The sequence below is a fragment of the Diceros bicornis genome, chromosome 8 (genome assembly GCF_020826845.1).
Source record: "Diceros bicornis minor isolate mBicDic1 chromosome 8, mDicBic1.mat.cur, whole genome shotgun sequence".
Lineage (NCBI taxonomy): Eukaryota > Metazoa > Chordata > Mammalia > Perissodactyla > Rhinocerotidae > Diceros > Diceros bicornis.
In genome coordinates this window covers 1,384,108-1,400,207 of record NC_080747.1, presented here as the reverse complement: position 1 = coordinate 1,400,207, position 16,100 = coordinate 1,384,108, and the positions used below count along the sequence as shown (strand labels likewise).

The 16,100-nt window shown below is 50.5% G+C and overlaps 1 protein-coding gene across 3 annotated transcripts; it reads right to left on the bottom strand.

The window, feature by feature from the left end:
• Nucleotides 1-2,120, bottom strand: NICOL1 (NELL2 interacting cell ontogeny regulator 1). Of its 3 annotated transcripts, none has more exons than XR_009220889.1 (5): nucleotides 2,086-2,120; nucleotides 1,647-1,804; nucleotides 1,323-1,411; nucleotides 930-1,039; nucleotides 77-134 (listed from the first exon to the last, which is right to left on the bottom strand). XR_009220889.1 is itself a non-coding variant. In XM_058546361.1 (4 exons), exons 2-4 carry the CDS (start codon nucleotides 1,774-1,776, stop codon nucleotides 69-71), a joined length of 285 nt encoding a protein of 94 aa, XP_058402344.1. In that variant the 5' UTR covers nucleotides 1,777-1,804; nucleotides 2,086-2,120; the 3' UTR covers nucleotides 1-68. The 3 variants fall into 3 exon arrangements, 1 of the variants encoding a protein (XP_058402344.1); XR_009220890.1 differs by having other exon boundaries at nucleotides 81-134; nucleotides 919-1,039; XM_058546361.1 differs by lacking the exon at nucleotides 930-1,039 and having other exon boundaries at nucleotides 1-134.
• Between the last annotated feature and the right edge of the window lie 13,980 nt (nucleotides 2,121-16,100).

Genomic DNA, 16,100 nt, shown 5'->3' with positions numbered 1-16,100 from the left:
GGGAGACAGGACACAGGTGTGCTGGGCCAGGTGTTTATTGATGAGGGAACAGCGCCGGCTGAGGGTCCTCAGCGCCCCGAGGGCCAGCAGGCACACAGGGCCCGGCGATCGGCCTGCAGCAGGAGGCTCTCCGTCTGCAAAGCAACAAGGGGCCATGAGGGCGCTGCACAGCTGCCCCGCCCACCAGCTCCTGAGGGCCCTCCATCTCCTGGCTTCCCACTAAAACCCACTGGCAGTCCTGTCTCCACCTGCTGCCGAGACTCTCAGTGCACACCTGACTCTGTCATGTCCCCCACACTCCCCCCGCCCCCAGGGACTCTGCTGCCCTCAGGGCCTTGTCTCCGCAACTTCTCCCCTGTTCCTTCTGCTCAAGACTCTGCAGTTTCTGCCAGTGCACCAGTCCTGCCTGGGGGCCCTGAGCATGCTGCTCTCTACCCGGGACCACTGTTCCCTGCTGTCTTTCAACTCATACGCCCCCACACACACAGGGGCCCCTTCATCCTCCAGCACCTCCCCACTCCCCAAGGGTGGGTTGGGGGCTGCTCCTCTTAGGAGCCTAGCTCCAGACTCAATGAGACTCAGGCGTCTCAGACCACGGGGGTGCTACAGGCCTCAGTCTGAGCCCTTCGGCATTGGCCAGAAAAGGGGACCAAGTGGGGTCTCCCTGTCTTTCTACTTCTGGGAATTCTCCCCCTTTCCCAAAAGGAGTACACATCTATGTCATAAATGAAAACTCCCTTGGCTGGGGCACAGCAAAGGCATGGGGAGAGGGCTCCCTGTTGATTCCAGACTTGAGGGGTGCCCCCTAAGGCACTCTGTGCATGCACCCATCCCTCCCCAGGTGAGGCTGGTGGGTGGGGAACCTCCCAGACCGCCCTGCCCAAGCTGGCCTTCCACCCCCAACACTTCCCCCCTCACCCCTTTCTGACCCAGAGAAGATGAACACTCTTCCCCCTGCCTCAGTTTCCTCTCTGCCCACCCGGCCTCATGGCCCCACGTGGGGAATGCTGGATTGGGACTGGTGGTCCTTCCTCAGGACCTGAGTGAGGTCACAGGGAAAAGTGCCCAGTGAGGCCTTGGGTGCTGGACAGCCGGCACTCTCCCTCACTGGGGCTACAACGGAGTGTGCTAGGCATTTCAGAGTGACGCTGGTGGGTGAGACCTGCGTCCAGAAGGCCCCTCGGAAAGCTGGAGCCAGAGGACGGCAGGAGGATCGCAGATTGGGGGTGGGAACTGACGGATCCCTCCTCCCCACCCTCCACTCCCTCAGCGGCTCCCCAAGCCACGGAGCCCGGCCACCCGCTCTGGGCCAAGAGGCTCACGCGCGCGTCCAGGCTGTAGGCCGTCTTCCGCAGGTCCTGCAGGGCGCGCTGCATGAACTCGAACGCGTGGCAGTCCACGCACGGGCGGCCTGCGGGGGGCGCGGGTCAGGGCGGAGGGGGGACCCCAGCCCAGTCCAGCGCGAGCAGCGGCGTCTGCCCGCGCCGACCTCCACCTAAGGGGCGGCCCCGGAGCCAGGCGGCGGGAGGGGCGCGGGGACCGGCCCTGGGAACAAAGACCGGGTGCGGCCCTCCCGCGCGCGCCCTCCCGCGCGCCCCTGGCTGGGGCCCGGAGCCCGCGGGGACACCCCCCCGTGCGGCACGTACTCTGCGCGGGGACTGCGCTCCCGGCGGCGGGCTCGGCGCGGGCCTGGGCGCCCAGCAGCGCGAAGCTCAGCAGCAACGGCAGCAGCCGCGGCGGCGACCTCGGGGGCCTGCACGGCGGCGGGGGGGCCATGGCCGAGCCGAGGGAGCCCGGGGCCGCCCTGCAGCGGGCGGGAGGGGTCAGAGGCGCCGGCCCCTGCACCCTCCTCCGTAACCCCCACCGCGCCCCCGCCCCCGGCCCCACCCCCTAGACCTCCCGGCCCCACCAGCCCGCGTCCCCTCGGGCCCGAGAACCCCCACCCGCCCCCCGCGCCCGGCGAGCCCCCACACCATCCCCGGCCCCATCCCCCCGACCTCTCGGCCCAAGAACCCTCACCCGCCCCCCGCGCCCAGCGAACGCCCACCCCGGCCCCCAGGCCCGCGAACCCCCACTCGCTCTCACCGCGGTTCAGGGACCCCGCGACAGCAGGGCGGGCAACTCGGGGAGACGCGCTGCGCCCGGCGCGCACCGCGCATGCGCTCCTACCCAACCCCGCCCGAGTGCCCCATCCGACGTCGTCGTCATGGAAACCCAGAGACTGCGCGAACCGTTAGTTTAAAGGGACCGAGGTGGCTCCAGGATTCCGTCTGCCCAGCCCTGGCCGGACGCGGCGCCTGGAGCACGGTGCAGGTCCATAGGTGATGGAGTCAGGAGGGCTGCCTGGAGGAGGCAGTGTCTGGGCAGAACCTCCAGAGCCACTGTCGGCGAGAGGAAAGCTGAGGAAGCGGGAAATATGCGGCTGGAGCTTGGCGGTCCGGGGACTGGGGTGTCCCTGGTGCCGATCCTGAGGGAGGTACTCGATGCACTCAAGAGGCCTGGGGGGTGGGGGGACAGTGAACGCAAATGCTCGGCCTCTGCTTCCCCCGGGCTGGTGGGGTCCACTCGCGCCCGATTGCCCCAGAGAGATTCGGGCTAGGAGCGACCCAGGCCAGTAGGCCAGTGAGGCATCCACCCTCTCTGGTCCTCACTCCGGCCCGGCCTCGCCCCTGAGCCTCGGGCGAGAGGGGCAGGGGAGAAGCCCACCGACCTGCCCGGTCCCTCCTCCCCACCTCTCCGTGCGCGTACCCCTATTTGCCCTTCCCCTCCCCTCCGATCACCTCCCCTGCTGTGTGACCTCGGGGTGGGGTGGGGTCGCGTGCCTCTCTGTGCCCTTTTCTCCCTCGTGAATGCACAAGGGTGTTGGAAGTAAGGAGCCTCGGGGGCCCCCGTGGGCGCCCGATGCTGGCGGTTTCAGGTCTCCCCGGGCCCTCTAGGAGGGATGGTGTCCACTTGGCGTCCGCTTGGTCTCCACAGGCACAGCCCCGAGACCCACATCCCGGCCGCGTGAGCGCCGGAGCCCCCCCCCCCCCCCCGGCAGCCCACGCTGTGCCGGGCAGCGCCGGCCCCTTCCTGGTGGGCAGCGCCGAGCCTAGAGGTCCTCTGCCTCCGCCCTCGGGCCTTGGGTCAGTTGTCGCCCTGGCACGGGATGGGGACGTCCGCGGCCCTGGCCGGACGCGGGTTTCCTGACCCAGGGGAGGGGGCAGTGCTCGTGACAACCAACCCCTCCTCCTTGCCGGGCCGAGCGCCCAGTCTCGGGCTCTCCCGGACAGGGTCGCACTGCAGCCCCGGCCAGAGCTGGGGCTGGGAGACTGCAGGCTACCTTCCTTCTCCGCCAGAGTCCTACGCCCGGGTCGCGCGGTCACGGCCACCGGGTGGTGGGACGCGTGCCTCGAGGACGCCATGCGGCACAGGCTTTCTTCTACCTATCGGTCCGCGCTGCGTCCAGCTGGTGCTCCGGTCACCCTCTCCCCGCAGAGGCGCAGAGCCGCGTCCGCGTGCGCAAGGGGAGCTCGCCTACCCCAGAAGCAAGGCTCGGGCCACACCTCGGGCGGCGCTGCTGTGGAACCGCGCTTTTTCCTGGCACCGCGGCAGACTAGTCAAGCGCGTCCTATTTAATAGGGAGGAGTCTCTGGTCCGCTGCGGCCCCGATGTCCGGATAGCACCTGGCTCGCTCCCCTTCGGCACCTTGGATCTGTCATCGCGCACCTTCTCCTGCTTCCCCCGCACCCTGGGATCCTCTTTTTTGGGCTCATTTCATCCCACGGTCCAGCCTGACCGTCCCTGCCCGGCACACACCGACGATCCCCTGACTGCATCCTCGCCGCAACCGTGCGCCCCTACCCAGGGGACCGCGCCGCCGCCGCGGGGCCGCGGGGTGTCGAGGACGGAACCTCGGGCGGCCCTCGGCTCTGCAGGGTCTTGAGTGCGAGGGCCGCGCGTGCTCCTGCTCCACGCCTGGTTCCCCCCAGCACTGGTGTCCCCTCGCCCCTGCCTGCCTCCTCCTTCCTCTCCCCAAGAGGACCCAATTCTCCTCCACTGGGCCATTCCCGTCCTGTGATTTCTTCCGTATCCAAACAAAACAAACCTCGTGAGCCCCTCGCCTCCCCCCCCAACACCTCTCCTCGCTGTCCAGTTTCTCCTCCTTTCTTGAGCTGACCCCTGTCCGGCCTGCGTCCTCGCGCTGCCGTGACCCATCTGCAGAATCCAGGGACCAGTCCTCCCCCACGTGGCCATCAGCGGCCTTGCGGTCCCCTCCCCTCCGCTTCCATCTTTGCCTGTCCCCTCTGGGCGCTGCTGGGCAGTCCTTTGCCCCCACCTCTTCATATACCCTCCCCACGGCGGCGTCCTTGGGCCTCTTCTCCACCTACACTCGGTCCTTTGTGACCGAATCCAATCGCGGCTGTGAAGACCAGCCGTGCAGTTCCAGGTTCCCATGTGCAGCTGCCCCCTGGACGTCTCCACTTGCAGAATAGACTTCTCAACTTCAGCGTGTCCAAAACCCATCTCCTGATTTCATGCCTTCCCCATCCCAGGTGAGGGCACTCCATCCTTGCAGATGCTTAGACCAAACCTACAGCAATCCTTCTAGAAATGCTGTCTAATCCACCCTCAGAGCCACCAGAATCCGTCTCTCTTCGCCGTTTCCTGCTGCCCCTGGTCCACACTGCCCCTCACTTGGACTCTTGAATCACCTCACTGTCTCCCTGTTGCCAGCCCCCTTGTGGTCCAGTCTCCATAAGACAACTAGAAGGACCTTTTCTGGTAACTTCTTTTTTAAATTGTAAAATATACATAACATAAAATATACCATTTTCATCACTTTTAGTGCAGTTCAGTGGTGTTAAGGACATTCATGTGGTTGTGCAACCATCACCACCACCCATGTCCACAACTTTTTCATTTCCCCAAAGAATCTCTGTCCTCATTAAACACTAAGTCCCCGTCCCCTCCCCCAGCCCCAGGCACCCACCATTCTACTCTCTGTCTTGATGAATTTGACTCACTCCTGCTTTCGTCTTTCCAGAAGGGCGAGCCAAGATGGGGAGGTTGAGTCCATGGGAGTCACTGATGGACACAGGATGCAAGAGACAGGGACGAGGCAAAGATGGCATCAAGTGGGTCTGTGAGTGGATCATACAGTACTTATCCTTTTGTGTCTGGCTTATTTCACTGAGCATAATGTCCTCAAGTTTCATCCTTGTTGTAATGTGTGTCAGAATTTCCTTCCTTTTTAAGGCTGAATAACATTCCATTGTATGGATGGACCACATTTTGCTTATCCATCCATCCGTAGGTGGACACTTGGCTTGCTCCCACATTTCAGCTATTGTGAATAGTGGTGCTATGACAGGGAGACCTTTTAAATCGTCATCAGATGCTGTCCCCTCTCTGCTCACAGCCCTTCACAATTCCCATCTCACCCCAGTGACAGTCCAAGCCCTGATGTGGCTGGGAGGCTGTCTACCTGTTGACCTCCCCTCCCACCACTTCCCTGCCCATGCCACGCTGGCCACACATCCTTCTTGCCAGGCCAGGGACACTCTGGCTGCTCCTGCCCCAGAGCAGGCTTTCTCTCGAGCTAGGCCTGCCTGTTTCTGCAGACAGCCACAGGTGTCTTCCTCCCCCTCTCAACACTGGTCAAGTCCTTCCTCCTAAGCGTGAGCTGGCCCACACACCCAATGCAATATAGCTGCCAGCCCACCCCAGCCATCTCAGTCCACTGGGGCTGCTGCAATAAAATACCACAGACCAGAGGCTTAAACAACAGACATTTATTTTCTCACAGTGCTGGAGGCTAGAAGTCCAAGATCCAGGGTCCAGCCAATTTGGTTTCTGGTGAGGGCTCTCTTCCTGGCCTGCAGCAGCAGCCTGCTCACTGCTCCTCACACGGCCTTTCCTCAGTGCGTGCACACGGAGGGGGAGCAGAGTTCTCTGGTGTCTCTCTCTCTCTCTCTTTTTTAAACTCAATTTATTTAAACTAAAAACAAAAACAATTCTCCCATTTCTCTCACCTCCCACCCCCCGCCTTTGGCAACCACCAATCTGTTCTCTGTATCTATGAGCTTGGTTTTTTTTTTTTCAAGATTCCATATATAAGAGAGATAATATGGTATTTGTCTTTCTTAGTCTGACTTATTTCACTTAGCATAATGTCTTCGAGTTCCATCCATGTTGTCACAAATGGCAAGATTTCATTCTTTTTTATGGCAGAATAATATTCCATTGTATATATATATGTACTACATTTTCTTTATCCATTCATCCATTGATGGACACTTAGGTTGCCTCCATATCTTTGCTATTGTAAATAATGTTACAGTGAACATAGGGGTGCAGATATCTTTTTGAATTAGGGTTTTCATTTCCTTCAGATAAATATCCAGAAATAGGATTGCAGGATCATATGGCAGTTCTATTTTTTATTTTTTGAGGAACCTCCATACTGTTTTCCACAGTGGCTGCACCAATTTACCTTCCCACCAACAGTGCACAGGGTTCCCTTTTCTCCTCATCCTCACCAACACTTGTTATTTTTTGTCTTTTTGATGGTGTTCGTTCTAACAGGTGTGAGGTGATAGCTCATTGTAACGGTGTCTCTTCTTATAACGACACTAATCCTCTGGGATCAGGGTCCACCCCATGACTTCGTTTGACCTTAATTTCTTCCTTAGAGGCCCTGTCTCCAAATACAGCCACACTGGGGGTTAGAGCTTCAACATATGAATGTGGGGGACATTTTTCAGTCCAGAGCACCGCCCCGTCCTCCCCAGCCCCCCTTACCCTGTCCTACATTTTTCATTTTCCTTACACTTCTCATCTGTGACTCACTATGGACTTTATTAACTATGTTGATTGTTCATTATATCCAGAGTTCTCTGGGCAGGGGCAGTTTTGCCCTCAGGGACATTTGGCAATATCTGGAGACGTTTTGGGTTGTCATGGCTGGGAGGACAGGCGCTCCTGATCTACTGGGTAGAGGTCAAGGGTGCTACGGAACATCCTACAGTGAGCAGGACACCCCGGCAGAGTGACCCGGCCCATGCTGTCAGTGCCGTTGCAGTTGGGAAGCCCTGGTCTGTGTCTTCTCGCTGGAATACCAGACCCTCGAGGGCCCGAGCTTGTGTCTCTTTTGCTCCCTGCTGTGTCTGCAGCACCCAGAACCTCACAGGTGTTCAGAAGATGCACAGGAGTGTGAGTGCGTGAGTGCCAGGGGCCCAGGTGAGCAGGAAGCGGGCCTGTGCAGGCACACAGAGGTGCTGGCCAATTGATCTGCGCCTGGGGAGGAGCTGCTGTCATCAAGCCTTGGACAAGATGGGACAGAGGGGCACATGATGAGGAAGCCACTGCAGCCAGCAGGAGGTTGGAGGCCAATGGTGGGAGAAACAGTGCTCACTGGGTGACTGGATATGTGGCAGGCTCCATGGAAGGGAGGAGCTGGCCGGTGGTGGAGCCACCTTCAGAGACGAGGGAGTGAAGGGGAGCAGGGAGAACACTTGGGGCGGATTTGTGTCAGAAAGTGTACATCAGAGATATTGGCTATCCAGGCCTGGGTTCAGAGCCAATATCAGGCTGGAGATTGAAGTGTGGGAGTTGTCAGCATAAATATGGCCTCTGCAGTGATACCAGCAAGCTCTGGAAATGAATCCGTCTGATGCCCCCCACGCCAACACCCAGAACCCTCAACTCCTCCACACTCTCTCCGGCTGCCACCACTCTGGGACCGAGGTGTGTGTCTGGGGGCATCTGAACGCTGCTCTCAGAGACCTAAAAGAGGCCGGATCAGCTGCCCCGCACTTGGCTTGGGCTCTGCCTAACAGTGTCTCAGGGACCTTCTCCTCCTTCCAGAGCAGACACACCCCCAGGCCCACCACCCCAAACTCTCAGCAGTCAGGATGCCCTCACCCCCAATCAGCCCTCCCCTCACCCCTGCATTCTCCTTCTCAGAAGTCAGGACGAAGGTGGGGAGGTGAAGTCCATGGGAGTACCTGGTGGATACAAGATGTGAGAGAAAGAGAGGAGGCAAAGAGGGCACCAAGTGGGTCTGGGGGAGACTGGGAGGCATGGGCTCAAGGGGCAGAGGATCAGAATTTGCTCGTGGTCATGTCAAGTTAACTCAGCTGAGGCTTTAACAGTGGAACAGGGCTGGGAGAAGGGAAGTGAGAGACAGGGCTTTCTGGCCCAAAAGTTAGCTGGTTAAGCTTTGGAGTCTCCTGCACACACACTGCACATTAAGCAGGGAAGGGAGACCAAACGTAAACACAGCCCTCCTCTTTCTCAACTGCAGGCCTGGGAGTTAGCTGTCTTGATACTGACAGGCAAAGGAAAAGAAAACCCACCTCTGAGAGACTAGAACACATTGCTTTCTCCAGCGTGGAATTGCAACCAAAATTTATACCACTGAATGCGCCTAGAAAATACAAACAATGAAATTATTTTAAAATGGTTCCGGACTAGTAATGCTCATGGAAACCGACAGAAGTAAGTTCAAATGATCCCTGGGAGGAGGCATCTTCATCTTAGGCCTTGGAAAACCCGACAAACGATTTTTCGAGGGCTATGAGCAGCGCATAGTTAAAGCACAAGAGAACAAAGCACATGAATGGGAAAAAGAAATTGACCACAAATGATCAGAAACCCAAAAATTATCAGACACAGGTTTTAAAGTAACCATACATAATATGTTTTTTAAAAAGAGAACCTTGAAAATATCAGGAAATAGGGAACAGAAAACCAGAAAAAGTGACAGGGAAAGTTTGAAAAAGAACCAAATAGGAATTCTAGAGCTTAAAAATACAATCCCGGGGGCCGGCCCAGTGGCGCAAGTGGTTAAGTGCGCACGCTCCACTGCGGCAGCCCGGGGTTCGCAGGTTCGGATCCCGGGTGCGCACCGACGCACCGCTTGTCAGGCCATGCTGTGGCGGCGTCCCATATAAAGTGGAGGAAGATGGGCACGGATGTTAGCCCAGGGCCAGTCTTCCTCAGCAAAAAGAGGAGGATTGGCAGGTGTTAGATCAGGGCTGATCTTCCTCACACAAAATAAATAAATAAAATACAATCCCAAAATCCCAGTTAACAGGCTTGACTGCATAGTAAACACAGCTGAAAAGAGTATTAGTGAACTGAAAGATAGGTCAATAAAATGTCCAGAATTAAGAACAAATATGCTGGAAGATTCCGGGAAGAGGGTGGAACAGGAAGCACCAGGAACCTCTCCCCACCTGAACAACAGTTGCAGGGACAGAATCTGTCTAACAAGGGTAAATTGTTGCTCTTAGCAACAATTTCAGCTCTTAGCACGGTAGCAGCTACCCATCCCCTCCCCCAACCACGTGCTCCTGGAGCAACTTGCGCACAGCTTGCAGGAACCAAGGTGGGCAAAGAGGACCCTGTCCTCCAAATATCAGGGGTCTGTGCTCTGATGGCTGCTTCTGATCAAGAGGTGCAGACGAAGAGCCACTGTTGTTGCACCGCCCCCACTGTTGCAAGCCCCTTCCGCTCCAATGAAGTGACTTCCAGGGGGTTTAAAGGGCCAGTGCCCTTTTTCTCCCCCCACTTCATTTTCCTCTTTTTTCCCCTTTTGGGAGCCAGATATTAAAGAATAGGACCTTCAAAAACAACTGCATACGCAAGAAAAATTAGTCAATGACTGTACTTGCCCAGGGAAAGGCTCAGAAAAGACGTGAGAAGATTTTAAGTTTACACCTCGGCGCAGAGACAGCCTACAACAATGAAGAAAAAAAAACAATAATCAAAAACAATAACACAAAACAACAAGCCCTGCAGAAGGGGGGAACATCTGATTTCCAGAGATGCCACATTATTAGTGTCAAATGTTCATATTTAACAAAAAAGTCACAAGGCAGACAAAGAAACAGGAAATATGGACCATTCAAAGGGAGAAAAATCAAAAGAACCTGTCCCTGAAAAAGACCTGATGGCAGATCTACTAGACAAAGACTTTAAAACAACTGTCTCAAAGATGCTCAAGAACTAAAGGAAGATTTGGAGAAAGTCAAGAAAACTATAAACAAAATAGAAATATGAGACAGAAAATGTAAAAAGAGACCAAAAAGAAATTCCAGAGATGGAAAGTACAATAACCATAATTTAAAATTCACTAGAGGGATTCAAAGGCAGATTTGTGCAACAGAAGAAAGAATCAGTGAACTTGAAGAGAACAATACAATTATTGAGTCTGAGAAACAGGAAGAAGAAAGATTGAAGAAAGGTGAACAGAGCCTAAGGGACCTGGGGGACGCCATCAAGTGGACCAACATATGCACTGTAGGAATCCCAGAAGGAAGAGAGAGAATAAGGGGCAGGGAGAGTGTTTGAAGATATAATGACAGGAAACTTCACAAATTTGATGAAAGACATGAATATTAATATCCAAGAAGCTCAATGAATTCCAAGAAAGATGAACCCAAAGAGATCAACACCAAGACATATTATAAGCAAACTTTTGAAAGCCAAAGATAAAGAGAGAATCTTGAAAGCAGCAAGAGAGAAGTGACTCGTCACATATGAGGGACCCTCAATAAGATTATCAGCAGATTTCTCATCAGAAACTTTGGAGGCCAGAAGACAGTGGGCCAATATTTCCACAGTGCTAAAAGAAAAAAACAATTGTCAACCAAGAATCCTATATCCAGTAAAACTGTCCTTCAAAAGTAGGGGAGAGGGGCCAGCCCAGTGGCGCAAGTGGTTAAGTGCACGTGCTCCGCTGTGGCGGCCCAGGGTTCACAGGTTCGGATCCTGGGCACGCACCAATGCACCGCTTGGCAAGCCATGCTGTGGTGGCATCCCATATAAAGTGGAGGAAGATGGGCATGGATGTTAGCCCAGTGCCAGTCTTCCTCAGCAAAAAAAAAAAAAAAAAAAGAGGAGGATTGGCAGATGTTAGCACAGGGCTGATCTTCCTCAAAAAAAAAGAAAAGTAGGGGAGGGGGGGCCGGCTTGGTAGCATAGTGGTTGGGTTCACACGCTCTGCTTTGGTGGCCCAGGGTTTGCAGGTTCAGATCCTAGACACGGACCAGTGCACCACTCATCGAGCCATGCTGTGAAGGCATCCCATAGACAAAATAGAGGAAGATGGGCACAGATGTTAGTTCAGGGCCAATCTTCCTCAGCAAAAAGAGGAAGATTGGCAACAGATGTTAGCTCATGGCCAAAGCTTCCTCACACGTATCAAAAAAAGTAGAGGAGAAATTAAGACATTCCCAGATAAACAAAAGCTGAGGGACTTTGTTACGCCAGACCTGCCCTCAAGAAATGCTCAAGAGAATCCTGCAGGGTGAAGTGAAAGGACACTAGACAGTACCTCGAAGTGCTATGGAGAAATAAAGATCTCAATAAAAGTAAATACATGATCAATTATAAAAGCTAGTATTATTGTAACAGCAAAGTCACCCATGGCAGACAGGTTCCAGCAGAGCTTCTAGACTAAGATAGACTAGGAAGGAACCGGCCACCCACTTCTGAAAAAATTGGCCATGAAAACCCAATGAATAGCAGCGGAGCACTGTCTGACGTGGTGCCGGAAGGTGAGAGGCCGGTGCAAAAACACCAGGCAGGTCTGCTGTGCTGTCTACGGGGTCACTAGGAGTCAGAATCCACTCAACAGCACTAACAAAAACAAACTGTTGTAACAATGGGTTTGTAACTCCACATTTTGTTTTCTGCATAATTTAAGAGACTTAATGGATTTAAAAGAATTATTAGCTCATGTTTTGGGGCACACGATGTATAAAGATGTAATTTTGTGACATTAACAACCAAAAGCGGGGGAGGGGTGGAACGTAAAGGAGCAGAGTTTGTATGTTATTGAAGTTAAGCTGCTATAAATTCAAATTACAGTGTTATAACTTTAGGATGTTAAATATAGTCCCCATGGTAACCACAAAGAAAAAAGCTACAGAATATACACAAAAGGAAATGAGAAACGAATTGAAACATTTCACTACAAAAAATCAACTAAACTCAAAAGAATGATGTAATGGGGGACAAAAAAACTATAAGGCATATAGAAAACAAATATCACAATGATGGAAGTGAGTCCCTCCTTATCAGTAATTACTTAAATGTAAACAGATTAAACTCTCTAATCAAAAACAGAGATTGGCGGAATGGATAAAAACACATGATCCAACCATGTACTGTCCATAAGAGACTCACTTTAAATCCAAAGACACATTAGATTGAAAGTGAAAGGATGAAAAAGATATTCCATGCAAATAGTAACCAAAAGAGAACAGGGGTGGCTATATTAATATCAGACAAAATAGACTTTAATTCAAAAAAGGACATTATATATTAATAAAAGGCTCAATACAGCAAGAACACATAACAACTATAAGTGTTTACACACCTAATGACAGACCATCAAACTATATGAAGCAAAAATTGACAGAATTGAAGGGAGAATTGGCTCTATAATAACAGATGGAGGCTTCAATACCCCACTCGCAATAACGGATACAACAACCAGACTGAAGAGAAGTAAGGAAACAGAGGACTTGACACAATAAACCAACCAGATGTAACAGACATATACAGAACACTCCACCCAACAACAGCATACACGTTCTTCTCAAGGGCACGTGGGACATTTTCCCAGATAGACCGTATGTTAGGCCACATATTAAGTCTCAATAGATTTAAAAAGATAGATATCCTACAAAATATCTTCTCCAACCATAACAAGATGAAGTTAGAAATCAACAATAGAAGGCAAACTGGAACTTTTCACAAATTTGTGAAAATTAAAGAACCAATGATCAAAGAAATCAAAAGGGAAATTAGAAATTACTTAGAGATAAATGAAAACAAAAACACAACATACCAAAACTTATGGGATGCAGCCAAAGCAGTGCTAAGGGGGAAATGTATAGCTATAAACACTTACATTAAAAAACAATACAGATCTCCTATCACCAACCTACCTTTACAACTTAAGGAGCTAGAAAAAGAAGAAAAAATTAAACCTAAAACTAGCAGAAGAAGGGAAATAATAAATATTAGATCAGAGATAAATGGAATAGAGAATAGAAAAACAATAGAGAAAATCAGTGAAACCAAAAGTTGATTCTTTGAAAAGATCAACAAAATTGACAAGCCTTTAGCTAGATGGACTAGGAAAAAAAGAGAGAAGACTCAAATTACTAAAATCAGAAATGAAAGTGGAGGCATTACTACCAATTCTACAGAAATAAAAAGGATTCTAAGAAAATACTATGAACATTGGACACCAATAAATTGGATAACCTAGATGAAATGGACAAATTCCTAGAAACACAAAACCTACAAGACTAACTCATGGAGACATAGAAAATCTGAATAGTCCTATCACTAGTAAGGAGATTGAATCAGTAATCAAATATCTCCCAACAAAGAAAAGACCTGGACCTGATGGCTTCACTAGTAAATTCTACCAATTTTTTCTTTCTTTCTCATTTTTTTTTTGGTGAAGAAGATTGGTCCTGAGCTAACATCTGTTGCCAATCTTACTTTTTTTGCTGAGGAAGGTTGGCTCTGGCTAACATTTGTGCCCATCTTCTTCTATTTTGTATGTGGGATGCCTCCACAGCATGGCTTGATGAAGAGTGTGTCAGTCCATGACCGGGATTCGAACCTGCGAACCCCAGGCCGCCAAAGAAAAGCACGTGAACTTAACCACTACACTACCAGGCCGGCCCGTCTACCAAATTTTTAAGGAAGAATTAACACCAATCCTTCTCAAACTTTCCCAAAAAATTGAAGAGAAGGGAACATCTCCTAACTCATTCTATGAAGCCAACACGACCTGATACCAAAGCCAGATAAAGACACTACAGGAAAACTGCTGACCAATAGTCCTTATGAACATCGATGCAAAAATCCCCAGCAAAATAGAAGCGAATAGAATTCAGCAGCATATTAAAAGGATTATACCGGGAGGGGGCATGGGGTGATTTCAGGATGTGGGTAATACTCTAGTTCTTGATTCAGGCATTGGAGACACAGCATGTCCACTTTGTAGAAGTTCAACTGTGCATTTATGATTTTGCGCATTTCCGTTACGTATTCACTAAAAAAAAAAGTTTACTTATATTTTTAAACAAAGAATGAGGCAAAATAAAGACATGTTCAGACAGAGACAGAAGATCCTTAGGAAGGAAATTCTAAAGGATGTAGTTCAGGCTGAGATAAAAAGATCCCGGCTGGAAGATCTGAGAATGAAGGAGGAGCGGAGCTGGGGAAAATCTGGTGGTAGATGTAAAGACGTCATGGCTACATTAGACAACAGCAAAAAGATAGAAGTAAGATATTTGACAACATGTAAAACAGGAAAGGATAAATGGAGTTCAAGTGTTCTAGATAAAACACCCAAAGGACCTGTATTTGTGGTAGGAGGGTGAAGGTATTACTAAATTTATTTTGTCACGTTTTTACAGGTTCATTCAGATGTGATTGACATACATAAACAATGTGATCAATTTTGACATATGTATATACCTATGTTGCCATCACCGCCATCAAGGTAATGAACATACCCATCACCCCCAATAGTTGCCTCGTCCCCGTTGCAGTCCCTCCGTCCTACCTCTCACTGGCACCTCCCCCCCAAAATAACCACTGATCTGTTTTCTGTTACTATAAATTAATTTGCGTCTTCTACAATTTTATGTAAGTGGAACCATACAATATATTCTATTTTTTGTCTGTCTTCTTTGAATTAGTACAATTATTTTGAGATTTATCTATGTTGTTGGGTGCATCAATAGTGCACTCCTTTTTAGTGGTGAGTAATGTTCCATTGTGTGGAAAAAGTACAATTTGTTTGAGCATTCACTTGTTGATGGACATTTGGGTAATTTCCAGTATTTGGCTATTACAAATAAAGCTGCTCTGATATTCACATACAAGTCTTTTATGGACATGTGCTTTCATTTGGGTTTTTTTTTTATGTCTCTACTTAACATTTTTAGTCTTTCTTCCAGCTTCCTGAATGTTTGGAATACAGTTATAATAACTTTTAATGCCCTTGTCTACTGATTCTATCATCTATGTCATTTCTGGTTCAGTTCTTTCTTTTGTTTTTGTTTTGTTTTTTTAGGAAGATTGGCCCAGAGCTAACACCTGTTGCCAATCTTCCTCGTTTTTTTTCTTTTTTCTCCCCAAAGCCCCCAGTACATAGTTGTATATCCTAGTTGTAGTTCCTTCTAGTTCTTCTATGTGGGACGCTGCCTCAGCATGGCTTGATGAGTGGTGAGTGGGTCCGCGCCCAGGATCCAAACTGGTGAACCCCAGGCCACCAAAGTGGAACGCATGAACTTAACCACTGCACCACCAGGCTGGCCCCTCTGGTTCAGTTCTGATTGATTTTTTTCCCCTCTCATTATGAATTGTATTTTCCTACTTCTTTGTGTTTATGGTAATTTTTATTGGATGCCAGATATTATAAATTTTACAATGTTGGGTCGTGGAGATTTTTTATTCCTTTATATACTTTTGAGCTTTGTTCTGGAATGTAAAGTTACTTGGAAATAATTTGATCCTTTTGGGTCTTCCTTTCAAGTTTTGTTAGGTGGGCTCAGAACAATCTTTAATCTGGGCCAATTTGACCCTACCACTGAGGCAAAGCTTTCTGAAGAGTCTACTCAATGCGTTATGGTTGATGGGAACACAACCTATTTCCGGCCCAGTGTGAACTCTGAGGACTGTTCAACTTTATTTGCCCCAGTGGTTCTTTCCCCAGCCTTGAGTAGTTTCTGCATGGTCATGTGGTGATCAGTACTCAGCTGGAAACTTGAGGGGAACACACTGCAGAACCCCAGAGCTTTTGTTTTCTCTCTCTATGCAGCTCTCTCCTCTCTGGTACTCTGCCCTAAAAATTTGTCATTTTGGGTTCCCCAAATTCTGAACTCTGTCTCTTGAAGTCAGGGACACTGCCCAGCTTTGTTTAGGTTCCTCCTCCCTGTCTTGCAGTCTGGAAAATTTCTCCAGGAGTAGGCCGAGCTGATCGTAGAACTCACCTGGTTGTTTCCCTTTTTTCAAGGATCATTGTTCTACACTGCCTGTTGTCTATTGCCTCAAAAACATTGTTTCATATTTTGTCC

Bases quoted from the DNA above. Each gene is read 5' to 3' on its own strand.
- NICOL1 (XM_058546361.1), bottom strand. From the start codon at position 1,776: ATGGCCCCCCCGCCGCCGTGCAGGCCCCCGAGGTCGCCGCCGCGGCTG. The intron at 1,412-1,646 runs GTACGTGCCGCA...CGCCCCCCGCAG, and splicing joins GAGCGCAGTCCCCGCGCAGA to GCCGCCCGTGCGTGGACTGC. The intron at 135-1,322 runs GTGAGCCTCTTG...GTTGCTTTGCAG, and splicing joins CCTACAGCCTGGACGCGCGC to ACGGAGAGCCTCCTGCTGCA.